The sequence below is a fragment of the Emys orbicularis genome, chromosome 2, assembly GCF_028017835.1.
Source record: "Emys orbicularis isolate rEmyOrb1 chromosome 2, rEmyOrb1.hap1, whole genome shotgun sequence".
NCBI classification, from domain to species: Eukaryota; Metazoa; Chordata; order Testudines; family Emydidae; genus Emys; species Emys orbicularis.
In genome coordinates, this window is record NC_088684.1 from 1507525 (window position 1) to 1526041 (window position 18517).

Here is an 18517-nt window from a genome sequence, read left to right on the forward strand (position 1 = left end):
TCAGTGGCAGTTCTGGCAGTGCGGGTGACACCTCTGCCCATTGACGTTACAGCGACATCCTCCACTGGTGTCACCAGGGCCCTGGAGGGGAGGAGAGTGAGTCAGAGGGGTGGGGGTGGGGGCGGATGGACAACAGAGATACCTGCAGCATCTCCCCACCTCTCCATGGGGGCTGCATCCAAAGATGAGGAGCCCGAGCCAGCTGATCCCCTCCGCCCCCGGGAGCAGCATGTCAGGGTCGGGGAGGGGAGGGGAGGCTGCTGCTCCCGCATCCACACGAGCCTCAGGGCTCCATCCAGTCGGAGGAGTGGGGGCGCCCCCTGTTCTGCCTGGCTCCAGGGGCTGCTCCCCTCCTGCCCAGAGCCAACGATTCTAGCCCACGCTCCGTCTTCTGGCAGCTAGGGCAGAGCCTCGGGAACCTGAGCCCCATGGCTTGGCAGGGGGCCAGGTCAGTAGCTCACAGGAGGGGAAATCTCCCTCTAGAGCCGGGGGAAGGGGCAGCCACGCAGCCTGCTCCTTGCACAACCTGCTATTCCCCAACCATGGCCCAGTTCCCCCCACATGAGCTCCTGGGGGGGGGGGGGGCAGCAGGGGGGCTGAGGCCCAGCCTGGGAGGCGGGGGCAGTTCCCTGCCCGGGGGCAGGTGCTCGGGAGCCAGGGCTGCCTGGCCTGTGACCGCTCACCGCAGGCCCCCAGCGTGGCCCTTTGGTCACCCAGCAAATCTCCGTCTGGCAGACGGTGCAGCGGATCCAGTCGCAGCCGTCCTTCTTCTGCACGATGATCCGGCACACGGGGCAGTGCATGGCCTCGCCCGTCTGCACCAGTGTCTGCGGGGGGGAGGCAGCCGTTAGGGGAGACATGCACCCATCTTGGGATCCCCACTGCTCCACGGCCGCTGCTGGCAAAGGCCCAACCCTGGCTGCACTGCAAGGCCAGACAGCACTGAGCAAGACACGAGCCTGGGAACCTGCACAGAACCAAGGAGACCTGCAGAAGGGAGCCCACTAGCAGGGGGCTGTAGGTCAGGACCCTGGGGAATTGGCAGGGCTGGGGGTTGGAATGAGGGGTGTTGGCAGAGCTAGGGGAGGGGGGAGCCCAGGGCTGGGCTAGCAGGGGCTGCGGGTTGGGAGTGAGGGACACGGGTCAGGATTGAGGGGTGTCAGCGGAGCTGGGGGAGGGGGGAGCCCAGGGCTGGACAAGCAGGGGCTGTGGGTTGGGATGAGGGGTGTTGGGGGATGGGGGAGCCCAGGGCTGGGCTAGCAGGGGGCTGCAGGTTGGGATTGAGGGGTGTTGGCAGAGCTGGGGGAGGGAGGAACCCAGGGCTGGACAAGCAGGGGCTGTGGGGAGTCCAGCTGGGAACTGCTAGCCTTGTTTTACAGGTGGGGCACAAGACCATACAGCAAATCCATGCCAGAGCCAGGCAGAGACCCTAGGTGTCCTGGTGCTCTCCTGTGCTGGGGCCGACGCCCGGGGACGCGCTCTCACCTGCAGCATGTCGCTGGTCTGCTGGGCAGCAGTGTCATTGTGGGCCTGGAGCTGCAGGTCGTCCTGGTACTGGCGGCAGTCCTTCCCCTCGTGGATGACCTGGTGGGGATGAGAGTGGCAGCAATCAGCCCCCCGGCCCTGCAGCAGCTGCTGGGTGAGTAGGCACTGGGCCGGCTGGGAGCCCCGCACAGGTCCCAGCTGGCCTGGCACTGTGCCAAGAGCCCCTGGCTATGGTGCTTGGGGTGGGAGCTTGGCTGGGCTTTGACCCCGGGGCCAGGGCCAATCCCCTCTCAGGCGCTGGGGCCCCCTCTGCAGGGGTACAGAGCTCTCCCAGCCACAGGGCAGCACCCAGGGCTTGGATATTGAGTGACTCGCCCCCTGCCCCAGCAACGCTGCAGCCCTTGGTTCTGCTCAAGCCTTCCCCCAGCACCTACACCTCAGCCCCCCTCCCCCCCCCCCCCCCCACGGTCATCTCCTCCCACGCTGCCCCCTGCCCCGGAGCAGCCTCCCCCGGCCTGCCAGCCTCCCACCCCCAAATCCTGACAGGCCCCTGGGATGAAGTAGGAATTGTTTGTATAATTTTATGATGCCTGTGTGTGCCTCAGTTTCCCTCTGCATCACTCCCCAGTGGAGGAAGAGGGTTACGGCTGCTTGTGGGGGGCAGCACAGAACACAGGGTGGGGGTGGGGCCTGGCTGTCTGGGCCAGGAACTGGACCTGCTGGAAGCGACCCCATCTCAATGCAGAATCCCCCAGAGAGACTAGGAAGCCTAGCATCTAACCAACCAACCAACGACTCAGAGGAAGGTGGCGTCCCCCACCGCTCAGCAGGGACATGGGGCGGAGACCCCAGCTTGAGGCCAAAGGACGAGCCGTGAGCAGCAGGGGATGAAGCCTGGGGGCTCTCCAGGGACAGACTGACGAGGTCAGAGAGACAGAGCCTGGGACGCAGCCACTCCAGCTTGGCTGGCCGATTGCTCCGGCTCGGCAGACGGACGATGCTTTTACCTTCAGTTCTCTGTGCTGAGCTAGGGCCGGCCAGGCCCTGTCCCAGCTGACTAGTAAACCCTGCGCGGTTTGGAACCGCGGCCGGCCGGGTGTCGCTGCAACCGCTGGCTGGTGCACCCGTCCCTGCAGAGCGGACGCGTCGCTCCCAGGGTCTGGCTCAGTGCGACCTGCAGGCCAGTGCTCCCAGCATGACACAGCAGAGCTGGAGCCCCCCAGGGGCTCAGTCCAGGAGGTGGTCAGACTGCTTCCCCCCCGAAGGAGGAGTGGGACCCGCTGGGGGACCCCATCACACTGAAAGGTGCCTCCAAGGGACTGTTCCCAAGCAGGGGCGTAACACAGAGCCTATGGCTCCCCGTCGGTCCCAGAATCCTGAGATCACAAACCCCGCTGCGTTAGGAATCAAGTCGTGGCACTTTTTGCCCAACAGACGGCGCTGGCGTGTTGTGTGGGAAGCCCCCGGCTTTGCCCAGTCGGAGCGGCACAGTGTCCCGGTTTCACAGCCGTATGGACTAGATCCTGAACGTGGTTGTCGTGCCGAGAGGCCCGTGGCAGACGCGGCGATGCCAAGCCGGCGCAGAACTTCCGTGTGAGTGGGAGGATCCGGTGAGTACTGAACCCAAAGAGCAAAAGCTGGAGCCTGCTTCGACAGACGTAACGGGGATATTTACGGTCGCTCTGGCTACAGACTCCTGGGGCCATGGGGCCATGGTCTACAGACGGCGCCTTTTCAGACCTGTCGCGAGAATACCGCAAGACGTTCCGGAGAACGCCGTTCTCTGACAGCTCGTAACATCCGGGATAAAATTCCACCAGCCGAGGGGTGGAGGTGGCCCAGAGGCTGACCCGTGATGGGGGGGCATCGAGTCTGTTCTGATGCTTGCGGCCGCCCAGGAACGGACCAAGTGGTGAACGATCGCTACAGCCAACCGCTCGGCTAAGCGCCGAGGAGAAACCCTCCAGTCCTGTCTTTTCATCTGGCTTTTGCCTTTGCCACTCCTCTGCCAGCCGGGGGGAGAAGTTCAGGTTGAAATGCCAACTGCCCATGCCCACAGCCATGCCCATCTCTCCCCCCGGCCAGCTGGCACCTCCACTTACGCTCTCCCAGGCCGGAGCCAGGGGAACTGCCGGCCGTCTCCCAGCACTGGCCGGCCTTCCCCTCCCGCTTAGTCCTGTGATAAGAGCTGGGCTGGACGGTAACTAGCTGGGAACCGCCGACCTCCCGCCGCAGCACCATGGCCCTGCCCCTATCCCGCCCCCACTGCTCTAGGCCCCATCCCCCTCCCCCTGCCCCTCCCTATCCTCCATGCTGCCCCCACTGCTCCAATCTCCCTCCACTCCCCTCCTCTCCCCCTGTCCTGCCCCCACTGTTTCAAGAACGGCCACGCTGGGTCAGAGCAAAGGTCCATCTAGCCCAGTATCCTGTCTACCAACAGTGGCCAATGCCAGGTGCCCCAGAGGGAATGAACAGAACAGGGAATCAAGTGATCCATCCCCTGTCGCCCAGTCCCAGCTTCTGGCAAACGGAGGCTAGGGACACCATCCCTGTCCATCCTGGCTAATAGCCATTGATGGACCTATCCCCTGTGAACTTATCTAGTTCCTTCTTGAACCCTAGTAGTGTCCTGGCCTTCACAACATCCTCTGGCAAGGAGTTCCACAGGTTGACTGTGCATTGTATGAAGAAATACTTGCTTTTGTTTGTTTTAAACCTGCTGCCTGTTACTTTCACTGGGTGACCCCTAGTTCTTGTGTTATGTGAACGGGTAAATCACACTTCCTTATTTATTTCCTCCACGCCACTCATAATTTTACAGACCTCAATCATATCCCCCCTTAGTTGTCTCTTTTCCAAGCTGTTGCCCTTTTCTGAAACTTTTCCAATTCCAATATATCTTTTTTGAGATGGGGCGACCACATCTGCACGCAGCATTCAAGATGTGGGCGTACCATGGATTTATATAGAGGCGATATGATATTTTCTGTATTATCTATCCCTTTCCTAATTATTCCCAGCATTCTGTTTGCTTTTTTGACTGCCGCTGCACATTGAGTGGATGTTTTCAGAGAACTATCCACAATGACTCCAAGATCTCTTTCCTGAGTGGTAACAGCTAATTTAGACCCCATCATTTTATATGTACCGTTGGGATGATGTTTTCCAATGTGCATTACTTTGCATTTATCAACATTGAATTTCATCTGCCATTTTGTTGCCCAATCACCCAGTTTTGTGAGATCCTTTTGTAGCTCTTTTCTGCTTTGGACTTAACTATCTTGAGCAGTTTAGTATCATCTGCAAATTTTGCCATTTCATTGTTCACCCCTTTTTCCAGATCATTTATGAATATGTTGAATAGCACTGGGCCCAGTACAGACCCCTGGGGGACACCACTATTTACCTCTCTCCATTCTGAAAACTGACCATTTATTCCTACCCTTTGTTTCCTGCTTTTTAACCAGTTAGCAATCCATGAGAGGAACTTCCCTCTTATCCCATGACAGATTACTTTGCTTAAGGGCCTTTGGTGAGGGACCTTGTCAAAGGCTTTCTGAAAATGTAATACACTATATCCACTGGATCACCCTTGTCCACATGCTTGTTGAGTTCTCTGGACCCCCCCTCCTCACCCTACCCCTGCTCCGGAAGCCCTGCTCCGGAAGCCCCGCCCCTCCCCTCCATCCTGCCCCCACTCTCTAGACCCCCCCTCCTCTTTTCTCTCCCCCCATCCTACCCCCACTGCTGCAGGCCACCCTCCCCATCCCCCCCATCCTGCCCCCACTGCTCCAGGCCACCCTCCCCATCCCCCCCATCCTGCCCCCACTGCTCCAGCCCCCCCTGCACTTCCCTCCCCAACCCCCTACTCTGCTGCCCCCTGCTCTGGTCTCCTCCCATGCTCCTGCTGCTCTGTATGTGGCCCTGGTGCGAGCACTGCTGGAATCCTGGGGCCAGTTCTGATGTCCACAATTCAAGAAGGATGGGGATACATTGGGGAGGGTCAGAGAAGAGCCACAGGAAGGAGGAAAGGGTTAGAGACCTGCCTTAGAGCGAGAGACTCAGGGAGCTCCATGTGTTTCACGTAACAAGGGGCAGGTGAAGGGGCGCCTTGATCCCAGTCGGTAAGTACCCCCGTGGGGAACAGAGATTTGATCACAGGCTCCTCAGTCTAGCAGGAAAAGCCAATGGCTGGACGTTGAAGCCAGACACGTTCACACTGGAAATAGGACATAGGTTTTTAACGGCGAGGAATTACCCATTGGAGCAATTTCTCAAGGCTCATGGTGGATGGTTTTAAATGCAGACGGGCTGTTTGTCTGACAGCTCGGCGCTGGGGATGATTGGGGGCCATTCCCAGTCCCGTGCGAGGCAGGAGGTCACTAGAGGAGCACAATGGTCCCTGCTGCAGCCTACAGAAACGACACTCCCAGCATGCATTGCTCCATCCTGCTCCGCAGGGCCTGGCTGCTGGAGCACTGCGCGCTGCAGACTCCCAGGGACGGCGGCGGCAGCAGCAGCAGGCGGGGCAGTGCTGTGGAGCCCCACGTCCTGCCCCCCGGCCCTCCCCCGCAGGGCCCCGGGGCTCACCTTGCAGAGCAGGCAGTTCAGGCCCTGGCAGATGGGGCAGCGGAACTCATTGACCGTGTCCTCGTAGATGCACCAGCCCTTGCAGTCCGGGGTTTTGCAGTGATAGCTGTTCTGGGTGCGTCTCTCCGCCGCCACCAGGCCCCGCTCCAGGAACCGCTTGTACTCCTCTGCTGACACCAGCTGTGGGCACAGAGCGCCGGGGAGGTCACGCCACTGCTGGCCAGGCCCACCCCATGGCAGAGCCACCAGGGGACAGGGATAGGCTGCAGGGTCCCCTTCTGGAAGCTCTGCCTTGACAGAGGGTGGCTGTGGGGCAGGGGCTATCTGAGGAGGTGCTGGCCTGGCTTAAGTGTGCAGGTCCCCAAGATCCAAAGGGGGCCAAGCCTCTGGGATCTGATGGGAGGTCAGAGCGTCCCAGCAGGTCCCTGGCTCCCTGCCATCTGTCTGATAACATTTACCCCACTCCCCCCATCTCCCGCTGTGCCTCACCCTGAGTGCCGGGGCTGGTCCTAGGGAACAAGCCGAGATCCCTGCCCCACAGCCGCCCGCCCACCCACCCACTCACTGGGGCCTGCAGGCCAGCTCTTGGGAGCTGGAGCCCCCCTTGCCCACTGCAGGGACTCACCGCCCGGACCTCCCGTTCCTGGAGCTTGCTGCTGCAGGCGTAGGTGTCGTCGCGGAAGGGGCAGGACACCTGGAGTTCCTGGCTGTAGCTGATCACCTGCTGCAGGCAGTCTCTGTGGGGACAGGGGGCAGTCACCCCAGAGAAGCCCTCCCTTAACCCAGCAGCTGCAGCCCCACAGTCTGAGCTCTCGGCCCCCGCAGCCCCATGAGGGCCCAAAGCCTGGCTCAGCCCCAGGCTCCCAGCACAGTGCCGGCACCTGGGCCTCAGGAATGGAGTCCGAGCGCTGCATGGCAGGGACCAGGGAATGGACACCCGGGGGGAGCTGGTGGCTCCGGACCGATCCCACCTTCTCCATCCCCCTGCTCTGCAGCAGTCTCTGCCTCGCGGTGCCGACACGCTGTGGCTTGGGGGTGCAGGCTGGGCCGCCGTACCTGCAGAAGTTGTGCAGACACTCCCGGAGCAGCACCCCGTCCCCTGGTGCCATGGGCAGGTAGCAGATCCGGCACTCCATGGCCTCCTGGCTGGGCACCAGCGCCTCCTCCTCCAGCTGCAGCAACTGCTGGAAATTCTGCAGACGCTCGTCCTCCAGGGCCTGCAGAACAGAGCCAGAGAGAGGTCAGGGGGGCAAGGAGCTCCCCCCGAGAGGGGCCAGGCCACCCAGCGGGATGGGGGCGCTCCCCCCGAGAGGGGCCAGGCCACCCAGCGGGATGGGGGCGCTCCCCCCGAGAGGGGCCAGGCCACCCAGCGGGATGGGGGCGCTCCCCCTGAGAGGGCCAGGCTGTGCTGCCTAGCGGGATGGGGGCGCTCCCCCCCGAGAGGGGCCAGGCTGTGCTGCCCAGTGGGATGGGGGCGCTCCCCCCGAGAGGGGCCAGGCCACCCAGTGGGATGGGGGCGCTCCCCCCGAGAGGGGCCAGGCCGCCCAGTGGGATGGGGGCACTCCCCCCGAGAGGGGCCAGGCTGCGCTGCCCAGTGGGATGGGGGCGCTCCCCCCAAGAGGGGCCAGGCCGCCCAGTGGGATGGGGGCGCTCCCCCCGAGAGGGGCCAGGCTGCGCTGCCCAGTGGGATGGGGGCGCTCCCCCCGAGAGGGGCCAGGCCGCCCAGCGGGGCCCCGGAGCTCCCCCCGAGAGGGGCCAGGCTGTGCTGCCCAGCGGGATGGGGGCGCTCCCCCCCGAGAGGGGCCAGGCTGTGCTGCCCAGCGGGATGGGGGCGCTCCCCCCGAGAGGGGCCAGGCCGCCCAGCGGGATGGGGGCGCTCCCCCCGAGAGGGGCCAGGCCGCCCAGCGGGATGGGGGCGCTCCCCCCGAGAGGGGCCAGGCCACCCAGCGGGATGGGGGCGCTCTCTGCCCAGTCCCTGGGGCAGGCCCATTTCAAATGTGCATTTTTGCTCCCACAGGTTCATTGAACTTAGGGCCTGAAGGGATCACGGTGGCCATCCAAGCCTTGGGCATCACCCGGCCAGAGTCCTCCCCCAGTCACTCCCGCATGCAGCCCCTGGCTCCTGCCAAAGCCAGCCGGTCGGAAGGGGCGGTGGGGAGAATTCAGATGCTTCCAGTCAGGCTCTTTGCACTTCTTAATCTCAGACAATAAGCGCATTTCTCAGCTTGGGGGGGCTCCCCACTCCAGGGCCAGCCTGGGGCCTGGAGAAGCTGAGTCTCAGCTGGACTGGACCTAACAGGCCCCAGAGGCAGCTGAAGAAGCCAGAGGTGCTCAGGAAGAAAAGCGTTCTCTGGCTGCGGCTGCCGGGAAAGAACCAATTAGCCAAGGGGAAGACTCCAGAGCTCCGGGTCCAGGCTGCAGAAGGCAGATGAGGCACTGCAGGAGGAGGCATGCCAGAAGCAGGATCTCAGGGCTGGGTGAAACACAGAGGCTGAGAAGAGCCACAGCGGAGAGCAGCTACTAAAGGAAAGGAGAAAAAGGGGAACCCGGAGAACCCGATTTCTGCTCTTTCCCAGCGGGCAGCTCCAGAATAACGAAAGCTCAAGGCTGCAATGGCTCCGGCAAAGCACGGCAGTAGGTAGCCAGCAGCAGAAAATCTCCACCTCGGAAGAGAGGTGGAAAGAGCTGGAGTTGCCACTAGCTGAGAAGACCCTCCCTGCCCAGTCCACGGGGCTAGGAGAAGATGATACAGGCCTTCTCCCAGAGCAGAGCAGGGAAGGAAGCTTTGGACCAGCAGGGGAGCTGCAGCAGCCCCTCAATAGTGACGGGTGGGGGTCACTGACTCAGCGGGGTCCAGAGCCTCACTTAGAGACACCCCGGCAGCCACACCAGGGAAATGGCCCCGAGGGCAGAGGAAGCCGCAGGGCAGAGAATGCTGGCCCTGAGCTGAGCACTGGAGCACACAGGGATGTACAGCGCAGCTGTGAGGCTGGGCTCAGCACCAAAGCAGCAAGGGACCAAAAGGGACTCTGGGAGACTGTTTCAAAGAAGGTACGTGGAGGCCTCCAATGGAATGGGTGTCCCACAGTGCAAACGGGGAGACTGGGCAAGGGAGGTGTGGCCCCGCAGCCAGACTGGAGAGATCAGAGAGAAGGGTTATTGTGGCTGATGAGAAATGGGCTGAAGTCCTCTCACAAAAACAGCCAGACTCACTCGACGGAGTGCTGGCAGGCGTGGGAAGGAACGAGGGATGAGATTTTGACCCAAGCCGTCCAGAGAGAGCAGAAAGCGACCTGCCTCAGAGGAGAGGAACAGGAGAGTGAGCAGCAGCTGCAAGAGAAGAAGCTGTCCAAGCTCCTGTGACGATGGTGCCCGTGGGAGCCAGCTGAGGTCACTCAATTAGGGTGAACTGCAAACAAAACGGGACAGACAAACGCCAAACGCTGGTGGATCTTCTAGTACTTAGATTTACCAACCAGCACAGAACAGCTTCTGTAGTACCTCACTGGTTACTCAGAAGTCCAAACAACGCAGTTCCCTTAAAGTGCCCAGCCTCAGGCCTCCGTCCAGACACACCTGTGAGATATGATGATGATTACTGAAAATCTGATCTCATCATATAAAAGAAAAGGTTCTTCCAACCCCAAAGGATCAGCCACACACCCAGGTCCAATTATAATTTAGGTCTTGCCCAAAATACACACTTAGAGCCAATTCTTATTAACTAAACTAAAATTTATTAAAAAAGAAAAGAGAGTTGGTTAAAAGATCAATATACAGACAGACTTGAATTCAATTCTTGAGGTTCAGGTACATAGCAGAGATGAGCTTGTAGTTGCCAAAAGTCCTTTTAGAAATAGTCCATAGGTTATAGTCCAATGTCCATATTCAGGGTGGCTCTAGTCAGTGGCTGGGGATCTCAATCCTTATGGCTTAAGGTTTCCCCCCCCATGAAACCCAAAGCAGATCTGAGATGAAGCAGGATCGTGTCCCAGGGTTCTTATACATTTCCAGCAGCCTTTCGGCCTGAGAAAACAATAGGCTTAATTCTCCTTCTCTCAAACATCCTGGCAATTAGCACACTGGAATAAATTGCCTAGGGAGGTTGTGGAATCTCCATCTCTGGAGATATTTAAGAGTAGGTTAGATAAATGTCTATCAGGGATGGTCTAGACAGTATTTGGTCCTGCCATGCGGGCAGGGGACTGGACTCGATGACCTCTCGAGGTCCCTTCCAGTCCTAGAATCTATGAATCTATGAATTTATCCATTAAACAGTTCAGATACAGGTTACCACAACCTTCAAAGAGACAGAGAGACAATAATACTATTTCACTCAAGTGTCTTCCTAAATACTAATACTTCTTTTTTGATCTTTGAATTAAAGCTATAGCAATAGACAAGCCTTGTTTGCTTACATCACAAGACCTGAGCAAACACCTCCCCTTCTACCTCTAACAATGCAGACTTGCATTTCAAAGCTCTGTTCATTTACAGCTCTTCCTAACCAGTCTCTAAAGTTCCGCCATGGGTCAGGTCTGTCTGTGAGTTAATTAACTCTTTCTGGTCCTGTCACCTTCCAATGAGATATTATATCACACTCATAACATCACAGCTCCACACTGAAATCCTCCTGCAGAGCCAGTCCATTGCAGAGAAGAGGGGGCAGCTGGGGGGCCAGGTCGCTGCCGTAAGGGAAAAATCTGAGCTCTGGGGTGTTTGCCAAGGAGGGGCTGTGCTGCAAGGCAGGTCAGCTGACAAAGGGGAGCCCCATTACACAGCTGATACAGATGCAGGGATCACATAGCAGGAGGCAAAGCCCCCTTCCTGCAGTAGGACTGTGGAAGCCTGGGGAACATCAAAGACCAAGAGGTCTAACGCACCAGGCAAGAAGGGCAGGCTCAGCCCATGCCTGGGGTCCGTTGGTGGAGGCGGGAGGGCGCTGGGGTTTGCATGTTGTGCAAACATTAGGGCTTATGCCTGTGCTTGACTCTAAGGAGGGGGGGAGAAAATGAAGACCCAAGCATCTGACTCCAATTAACTGCTCCTCTCTGATGCTGCGGGTGTGAGCAGGGCCTGTATAAGCCAGAGCCAGCTCACTGCAGCGAGAGAGGAGGCTGAAGGCGCACCAAGGGGAAAACAGCTCCAGAAAGGGGCAGGAGAGACGATCACCTTGAAAAGGGGCTGAGTTTGGGGAGCGCTGGCTCCAGGCTGGGACCTGCCTCCCTAGCCACCTGGGGTGTGGGTGGTCAGGCCCACTGGTTGAAATAAGAGTTTGGCTACCAGGTAGAGCTGGCTCCAGGGTGGGCAGAGCCCTGGAACAAGCCGAGGGTCAGGGCCGGAGGGACAGAAGCCAAATTAGTCCACCTGGACTATAAGGTGGATAGAAAGCTGGTTAGATCGTCGGGCTCAACGGGTAGTGATCGATGGCTCCATGTCTAGTTGGCCGGTATCAAGCAGAGTGCTCCAGGAGTTGGTCCTGGGGCTGGTTTTGTTCAACATCTTTATTAATGATCTGGAGGATGGCGTGGATTGCACTCTCAGCAAGTTCGCGGATGACACTAAACTGGGAGGAGAGGTAAATACGCTGGAGGGTAGGGATAGGACACAGAGTGACCTAGACAAATTGGAGGATTGGGCCAAAAGAAATCAGATGAGGTTCAACAAGGACAAGTGCAGAGTCCTGCACTTAGGACAGAAGAATCCCATGCACTGCTACAGACTAGGGACCGACTGGCTAAGCGGCAGTTCTTCAGAAAAGGACCTGGGGATTACAGTGGACGAGAAGCTGGATATGAGTCAGCAGTGTGCCCTTGTTGCCAAGAAGGCTAACGGCATATTGGACTGCATTAGTAGGAGCATTGCCAGCAGATTGAGGGAAGTGATTATTCCCCTCTATTCGGCATTGGTGAGGCAACATCTGGAGTATTGCGTCCAGTTTTGGGCCTCCCACTACAGAAAGGATGTGGACAAATTGGAGAGAGTCCAACGGAGGGCATCAAAAATAATCAGGGGGCTGGAGCACATGATTTATGAGGAGAGGCTGAGGGAACTGGGATTGTTTAGTCTGCAGAAGAGAAGAGTGAGGGGGGATTTGATAGCTGCTTTCAACTACCTGAAAGGGGGTTCCAAAGAGGATGGCTCTAGACTGTTCTCAGTGGTGGCAGATGACAGAACAAGGAGCAATGGTCTCAAGTTGCAATGGGGGAGGTCTAGGTTGGATATTAGGAAAAACTTTTTCACTAGGAGGGTGGAGAAGCACTGGAATGGGTTACCTAGGGAGGTGGTGGAATCTCCTTCCTTAGAGCTTTTTAAGGTCAGGCTTGACAAAGCCCTGGCTGGGATGATTTAGCTGGAGTTGGTCCTGCTTTGAGCAGGGGGTTGGACTAGATACCTCCCGAGGTCTCTTCCAACCCTACTCTTCTATGATTCTATGATTCAAATGCCAGAGCCGGAGGGTAAACCAGAGTCATAAGCCAGAGGCGGAGCCGCTGCTTTAGGGGCTGTGACCACTCTCAGTTCCAAACAGGGCAGCTGGGCTCATCGGTGGCCTAGCAGGAAGCTAGTCAGGGAGCCAGCCAGCAGCTATCCCAGCTGCTCTGGCTCCTGCCCGCCCAGGACCCTGAGGCTTTATGGGGAAACAGGACTGAAGACGTGGGGTGTGTCCGTGTTTAGTTTATCAGCCGCCTGTAGCAAAGCCTCCTGCACTCTGGTGTCCTTTCCCCTGGGGCCGGCCGGCCTCCTGGCCCACCAGGCAACAGTGGCACTTGGAGCTGTGGGATTAACTGAGGGTCAGTCACCTTAGTGACCATCTGCTAAACTCCCCCGGGCCGGTGAGACTCCGTCAGGCAACAGGGGAGAGAACTCCTGGAGCTGCCCCTTGCTTGGAAGGGGACCCTGCTGCAGCCTACCACCCAGATCTGGGGGAGAGCCCCAGGAGGAGCAGAGCTGCTGGGGGAGCAAGGGACAGGCAGATATGGGGGTAGCGCTCCTGCAGCAGGGGCCAAAGTCCCCTTAGTACACTTGGGACCACTGGCAGCACTAATTGTCCGTCCCCCCCCAATCATGACATCCACCCCTCACTCTCATCTCTTTCCATGAAGTCTCAGGACTTCTGGGCCCCTCGTGAGTTTTGGGGTCTGACTCGCAATCTTTGAGCCTTTGGGGTTGGCAGCACCATGTCTGTGGGGTCCCAAAGGGCACCTGCCACACGATCAGCGCTCGGCACGCAGGCTTCCCAGCAGAACAAGAGGCCCAGGAGCCAGGGGCCGAGACTGGCCTGGCAGCTCCCAGATCCCTTTCCAAGCCCCACAGAGCACTGTCTTCCTAAAGACACTGTGGGTCAGCCTGGCCTTTCAAGGGCCAGAGGCTGGGAGCTGGCTAGCCCTGCCCAGTGATCCCTGCCTGCCACACCTGGGGTGGGGCGTGGGCTTGAATCAGTAGAGCCAGCTGGGGGCAGAGGAGCTGTTTCCCCTACAAAGAGCAGCGGGAGGGGGATGCTTGGGGGGAGAGACAGACAGAGTGAAGCCTCGTCTTGCGACAGCCTCCTCTTGGGACAATCCAATCAGGTCAATATCATGGGCGAAGCACAGCTGACTAGTTTGTGGTTCACTTACGCGTACACCCTCCTGGAGGTTTCCACCAGTGGGTCTTAAGATTTCTTCAAGCTAACCGCTGAAGAGGGTCAGTGATAACAAGCAGCCCTGTCCTCAAGTTGAGCCAACTACTTTGCTCATGCCCGGCACGCCCTAGAGCTGTTGAACTTCCACAGAGATTTTGTGTCGGCCTATTACATTTTCACCGGCTCCGAGCAGCCGCCTCAAGAGGTTTGTGCCATATGCTGACAAACGCCTTAGCAAAATCCACCAAAGCTTGGATCATTCTCCAGCACTTTCTTGCATATCACATACGGACTGAACATTTGCTCCGCTGTACTTCTTTGGGGTCTAAGCCCCACTTGTTTTCCAGACAGAAACTCCCCTCTTCTGGGCGCATTCTCTTCAGAATGATGCACGGCCGACTTTTACTAGGGAGTGTCAATAACAAGATTGTGCAGGAATTTCCAGAAGCAGCAGAGTTCCCAAGTCTCAGGCCATCTTCCAGGCTCCCAAAGGGCATTGACAGGCTGCTCCACCCCTTTGGATGTGTTCTGCTTGTATGTTGTCCACGGCAGGGGCTTTATTGCTTTTCAGTGTCCACACTGCATCCACAACTTCTTCAATTGCGGGGGGGGAGGGATAGCTCAGTGGTTTGAGCATTGGCCTGCTAAACCCAGGGTTGTGAGTTCAATCCTTGAGGGGGCCACTTAGGGATCTGGGGCAAAATCAGTACTTGGTCCTGCTAGTGAAGGCAGGGGGCTGGACTCAATGACCTTTCAAGGTCCCTTCCAGTTCTAGGAGATAGGATATCTCCATTAATTATTATTAATTATTATTATAATTGTAGCAGGAGGTTCACTGGGATAAGACAAACTTCTCACAGATATCCCCTCTGCTTCTTTCACTTCCAACTTAACAGTTCCTGGCACGTGGGGGTGAAAAGGTGTGTTTCCTGCCAGAGAGACCTTTCAAAAGTGTCTTGATGGTTTGGCAGGCCTTCCTACTGGCATTTGCCACAAAGCAGTTCTGTATATCACTGCACTGTTGTTCAAGCCAATCTTCTTTTGCCACTTTAATCAGTGCATTTATTTCTGGCGTCATACGGGAATATTGCTGTCATAAATATAAAGGGAAGGGTAACAACCTTTATCTATGCAGTAACATAAATCCCTCCTGGCCACAGGTACAGAATCACTTTACCTGTGAGGGGTTAAGAAGCTCAAATAACCTGGTTGGCACCTGACCAAAAAGACCAATAAGGAAAGACGATACTTTCAAATCTGGGGCCGGGGAGAGGTTTTGTTTTTGCTCTCTTCGTTTATTTCCTCTGGACGGAGAGAGAGACCAAGCAGGTAAAACGTCTCCTGAAAACATACATCTAAAATTACAGAAATTGAAAGTAAAGGCAAGGAAATGCGTTAAATTATCTTTTGTTTTAGCTTGTGAATTTTCCCCATACCAAGAGGGAGGTTTATTCCTGTTTTTTGTAACTTTGAAGCTGAGGCTAGAGGGGAATCCTCTGTGTTTAAATCTTTTTATTACCCTGTAAAGTTACCTTCCATCCTGATTTTGCAGGTGTGATTCTTTTACTTTTTCTTTAAATAAAGTTCTTCCTTTAAGAACCTGTTGGATTTTCAGTGTCCTAGGGACAAAGGGTCTGCTCGGTACTCACATTATTCTCAAGCCTCCCCAGGAAAGGGGGTGAAGGGGCTTGGGAGAATATTTTGGGGAACAAGTGACTCCAAGTGATCCTTTTCCTGAATTTTTGTCTAAATCACTTGGTGGTGGCAGCAATACCATCCAAGGACAAGGAAAGGATTTGTGCCTTGGGGAAGTTTTTAACCTAAGCTGGTAAAAATAAGCTTAGGGGGTCTTTCATGCAGGTCCCCACATCTGTACCCCAGAGTTCAGAGTTGGGAGGGAACCCTGACAATTGCTCTCTTGCCTTTCATCCATCATCCATTATGCTCTTAGCTTCCTTCATTGATCACACCACTCCGTGATCTCCAAGGTTTCTTCTTTAGGATCTGTTTCCCCGGGAATTCATCCACTGTCTCTGTAGTGCAGCAGATGTTGTACTCTATCTGATTTACGCTACTTGTGCAGAAGCTCAACAGCTTGCAGCTTTTGTTCAATTGTTTTCTTGAATTCCACTTGTTCCATGGACTTTCAGTTTGTCGACATTATAACAGAGCCTGAAGATACCTGCAGGTCATTCTTTCTTCAGTGTTTGATCTTTATGTTGGCTATTACTACGTTACGATCAGATCCTACGTCCGCCTTCTAGAAGGATCAACTCCCCATCACACCACCTGTTCAAAATTACAGTGAAGTCAGTCTGGTTCTGAGTCCCCAAATCCAGCACTGTCCACATCCATTGCCTGGACAGTTTGTGCTTGAACAAGGTATTTGCTAATTGCACTGAGCTGCAGTCCTCTGCTGTTTGTCTGGCCATGTCCAAGCTTCCCTACACAGCGGCACCATTCCGGGGAACGTTCAGGACCAATGCATGCATTCCAGTCACCTTGTCCAATTAACACTTCTCTACCGTGAGCAGCTGCTAATGCCTTCTCAGCGTCGCCACAGAATTTCTCACACTCTTCATCACCACAGTCAGTAGCAGGGCAGAACACTAGACAAGTCACATGATGAGGACAGGCTGCCAAGCTGAGGGTCATTAACCTGCTGCTGACCAACGTATAGGGGCTGATCTGCTTCCTCACTGGCAGCACACCCCATGCGCTCATATTCTGTCATTGCCACCCCAAATCAGCACGTTTCCTTCCACTCCCAGTCCATCACATCCCCTCACCATGAGAGCTCATGTTGTAGTAGCAGGAGGCAGCCCGCTCTCATGGCACAAACATGCTATGGGCCAGTGGAGAACACTTGCTAGCCTCCTAAAAGGGCTGTTAGGGCCAGGATGGGGTTGTGGACGAGCTCCCAACTCCTATAAAATGCCCCAAATGGCCAGCGAATCTAGACCAATCATCACATGCCTTCGTGCAGCAGAGGGGTTTCTATTAAAAGCAGGGGTGTGAAAGGTCAGTGGCTGGCACCTTGAAAAGAAACCAGACTGCGTAGGGTGGGCGGAGCTCTTCAGCCTTGGGGGGCAACCCCCCCGAGCAGGAGGAATTCCAATTGCAAATCAGGGATGCCACACTCCTCAAGGCAGACCACTGTCCTTCAATGACCACCTCAGTGGATGTTAGAGATGGATGCCACCAGCATTAGTGTCCATAATCACTCATGACACCATGGCCACACGTTGGCTAATGCATTGAGGCGAACTGTGGGTTTGCCTGGGTAATTCCAGCCGTGCATTTGAGACGACTGAACTATAAGTGAATTAAACTGGTCAAGCAAGTGTTCTCCATAGGCCCACGGTTAGTGACCCTCACTGCTAAAGATTTACGCCTTAGTTCCAGTCTGAACTGGTCTAGATTCAACCTCCAGCCATTGGCTCGTGTTCAACCTTTCCCTGCTAGACCAAGGAGCCCATCACCAAGTATTTGTTCCTGCAGGGGTGGAAGCTCCCTGTGAATGGGGAGCCAGATGGATAAGAAGTGGGAACAAGAGAACTACTGAGACTTGGTGGGGCTGGGAGGAAGGGTCCTGGGGGTTCCTATCTGCTTCCAGGCCTGTTCTGGCCCCTCCGGGTCCCACTTCCCATCCCACTGCCAGATACCGCAGCGGTAAAATAACCTCTCTCCCCCTACTCGAGATTCCCTTTTATACACCTAAGTTAAGTATCCATCAGCGAGTTCTGGGTTTTGGTGTTTTCTTCCCAGCACACATGCGGCTCAGCCTTTGCGCTGGCTGTAGGACTGGCGATTTATTAACAAGCTTCCAAAAAGGATTAACACGGACATCCAGAGTTAGAGCAGCAAGTGCTAAGAGAGGAGCTTTAGGAGAGAGAGAAAACCTGCTGCTTTCAGGGCTGAAGCCAATCTCTGACTAACAGAGACCAGGAGATGGGGCTGGGGGCAGATTATCCCACATCACCTCTTGCACCTTCCTCTGCAGAACCTAGTGTTGCCACCCGGAATCTGACATTCCTGCGTGTACCCCAGAACCTGACAGTACTGCAGTCAGCCATTTCGTACATGCAGCACTGCCAGCTGACCAGCAAACATCACATAGCTAGGAATAATCTTCGTCCTTTGTGAGATAAGGTCAGACAGCTGCATACTTGCCGTTTGTTAATCAGAATGGGAGAGAAAGTTATGAAAGAGATTGAGTGAAGAGCTCATGGTTTAAGGTGCCCCTGACGTATTGTTGTTATGGATAGAAATATTAGAAATGTTTGGAGATAATGAGTAGTTTGTTGAAATTAGGAGAATTGGTGACCCAGCAGAGGTTGTTATATATTGACCCACTAGGAGACACTATAGGTTATGTGTTTTGTTAGGGATAGCTATAAAAGATTAGGTAAAAGTAAATACCTCAGAGAAGTCCAAGGGAGCTTTTCTTTGGGCAAGGAGCTGACATCTAAACTCCACGTCAGCTGGACAGAAAGAGGGCCCGTGGAAGCCCAGCTGGTGATTACTTGAAACCATCTCAGACTGTGGGTAACTATATCTGGGATGTCTTAAACCTATTGCGTATGTGTGTGCGCTTAATATCTAATAAATCGTAGTTTTAGTAAGAGCACGCTTGCTTTTATCAATCGTTTATCAGACGGAAGCGCTGGGTTCCCATTGACTTATTCCTGACACTGCCTGGAGAGAAACAGTTACGTTACCCCTGCTTTGGGTTCTGAGAAACCCCAGGTAACGCCGTGAGAGACCAGACCCCGGCTCTGATCCCATCTGGCTGTTCTGTGTTGCTATGATTGGCTCCTT

The 18517-nt window shown here is 56.0% G+C and overlaps 1 protein-coding gene across 1 annotated transcript in view; it reads right to left on the reverse strand.

Annotated features, from left to right (window-relative positions):
- Positions 1–18517, reverse strand: part of SHARPIN (SHANK associated RH domain interactor) — a 40239-nt gene continuing 21722 nt past the window's right edge. Inside the window, exons 9-14 of the mRNA XM_065399332.1 lie at positions 7132–7292; positions 6701–6812; positions 6076–6255; positions 1486–1584; positions 684–827; positions 1–81 (exon numbers count right to left, since the gene is read on the reverse strand). Coding sequence (XP_065255404.1) covers positions 1–81; positions 684–827; positions 1486–1584; positions 6076–6255; positions 6701–6812; positions 7132–7292 — 777 coding nt within the window. The remainder of the gene's footprint in view (positions 82–683; positions 828–1485; positions 1585–6075; positions 6256–6700; positions 6813–7131; positions 7293–18517) is intronic.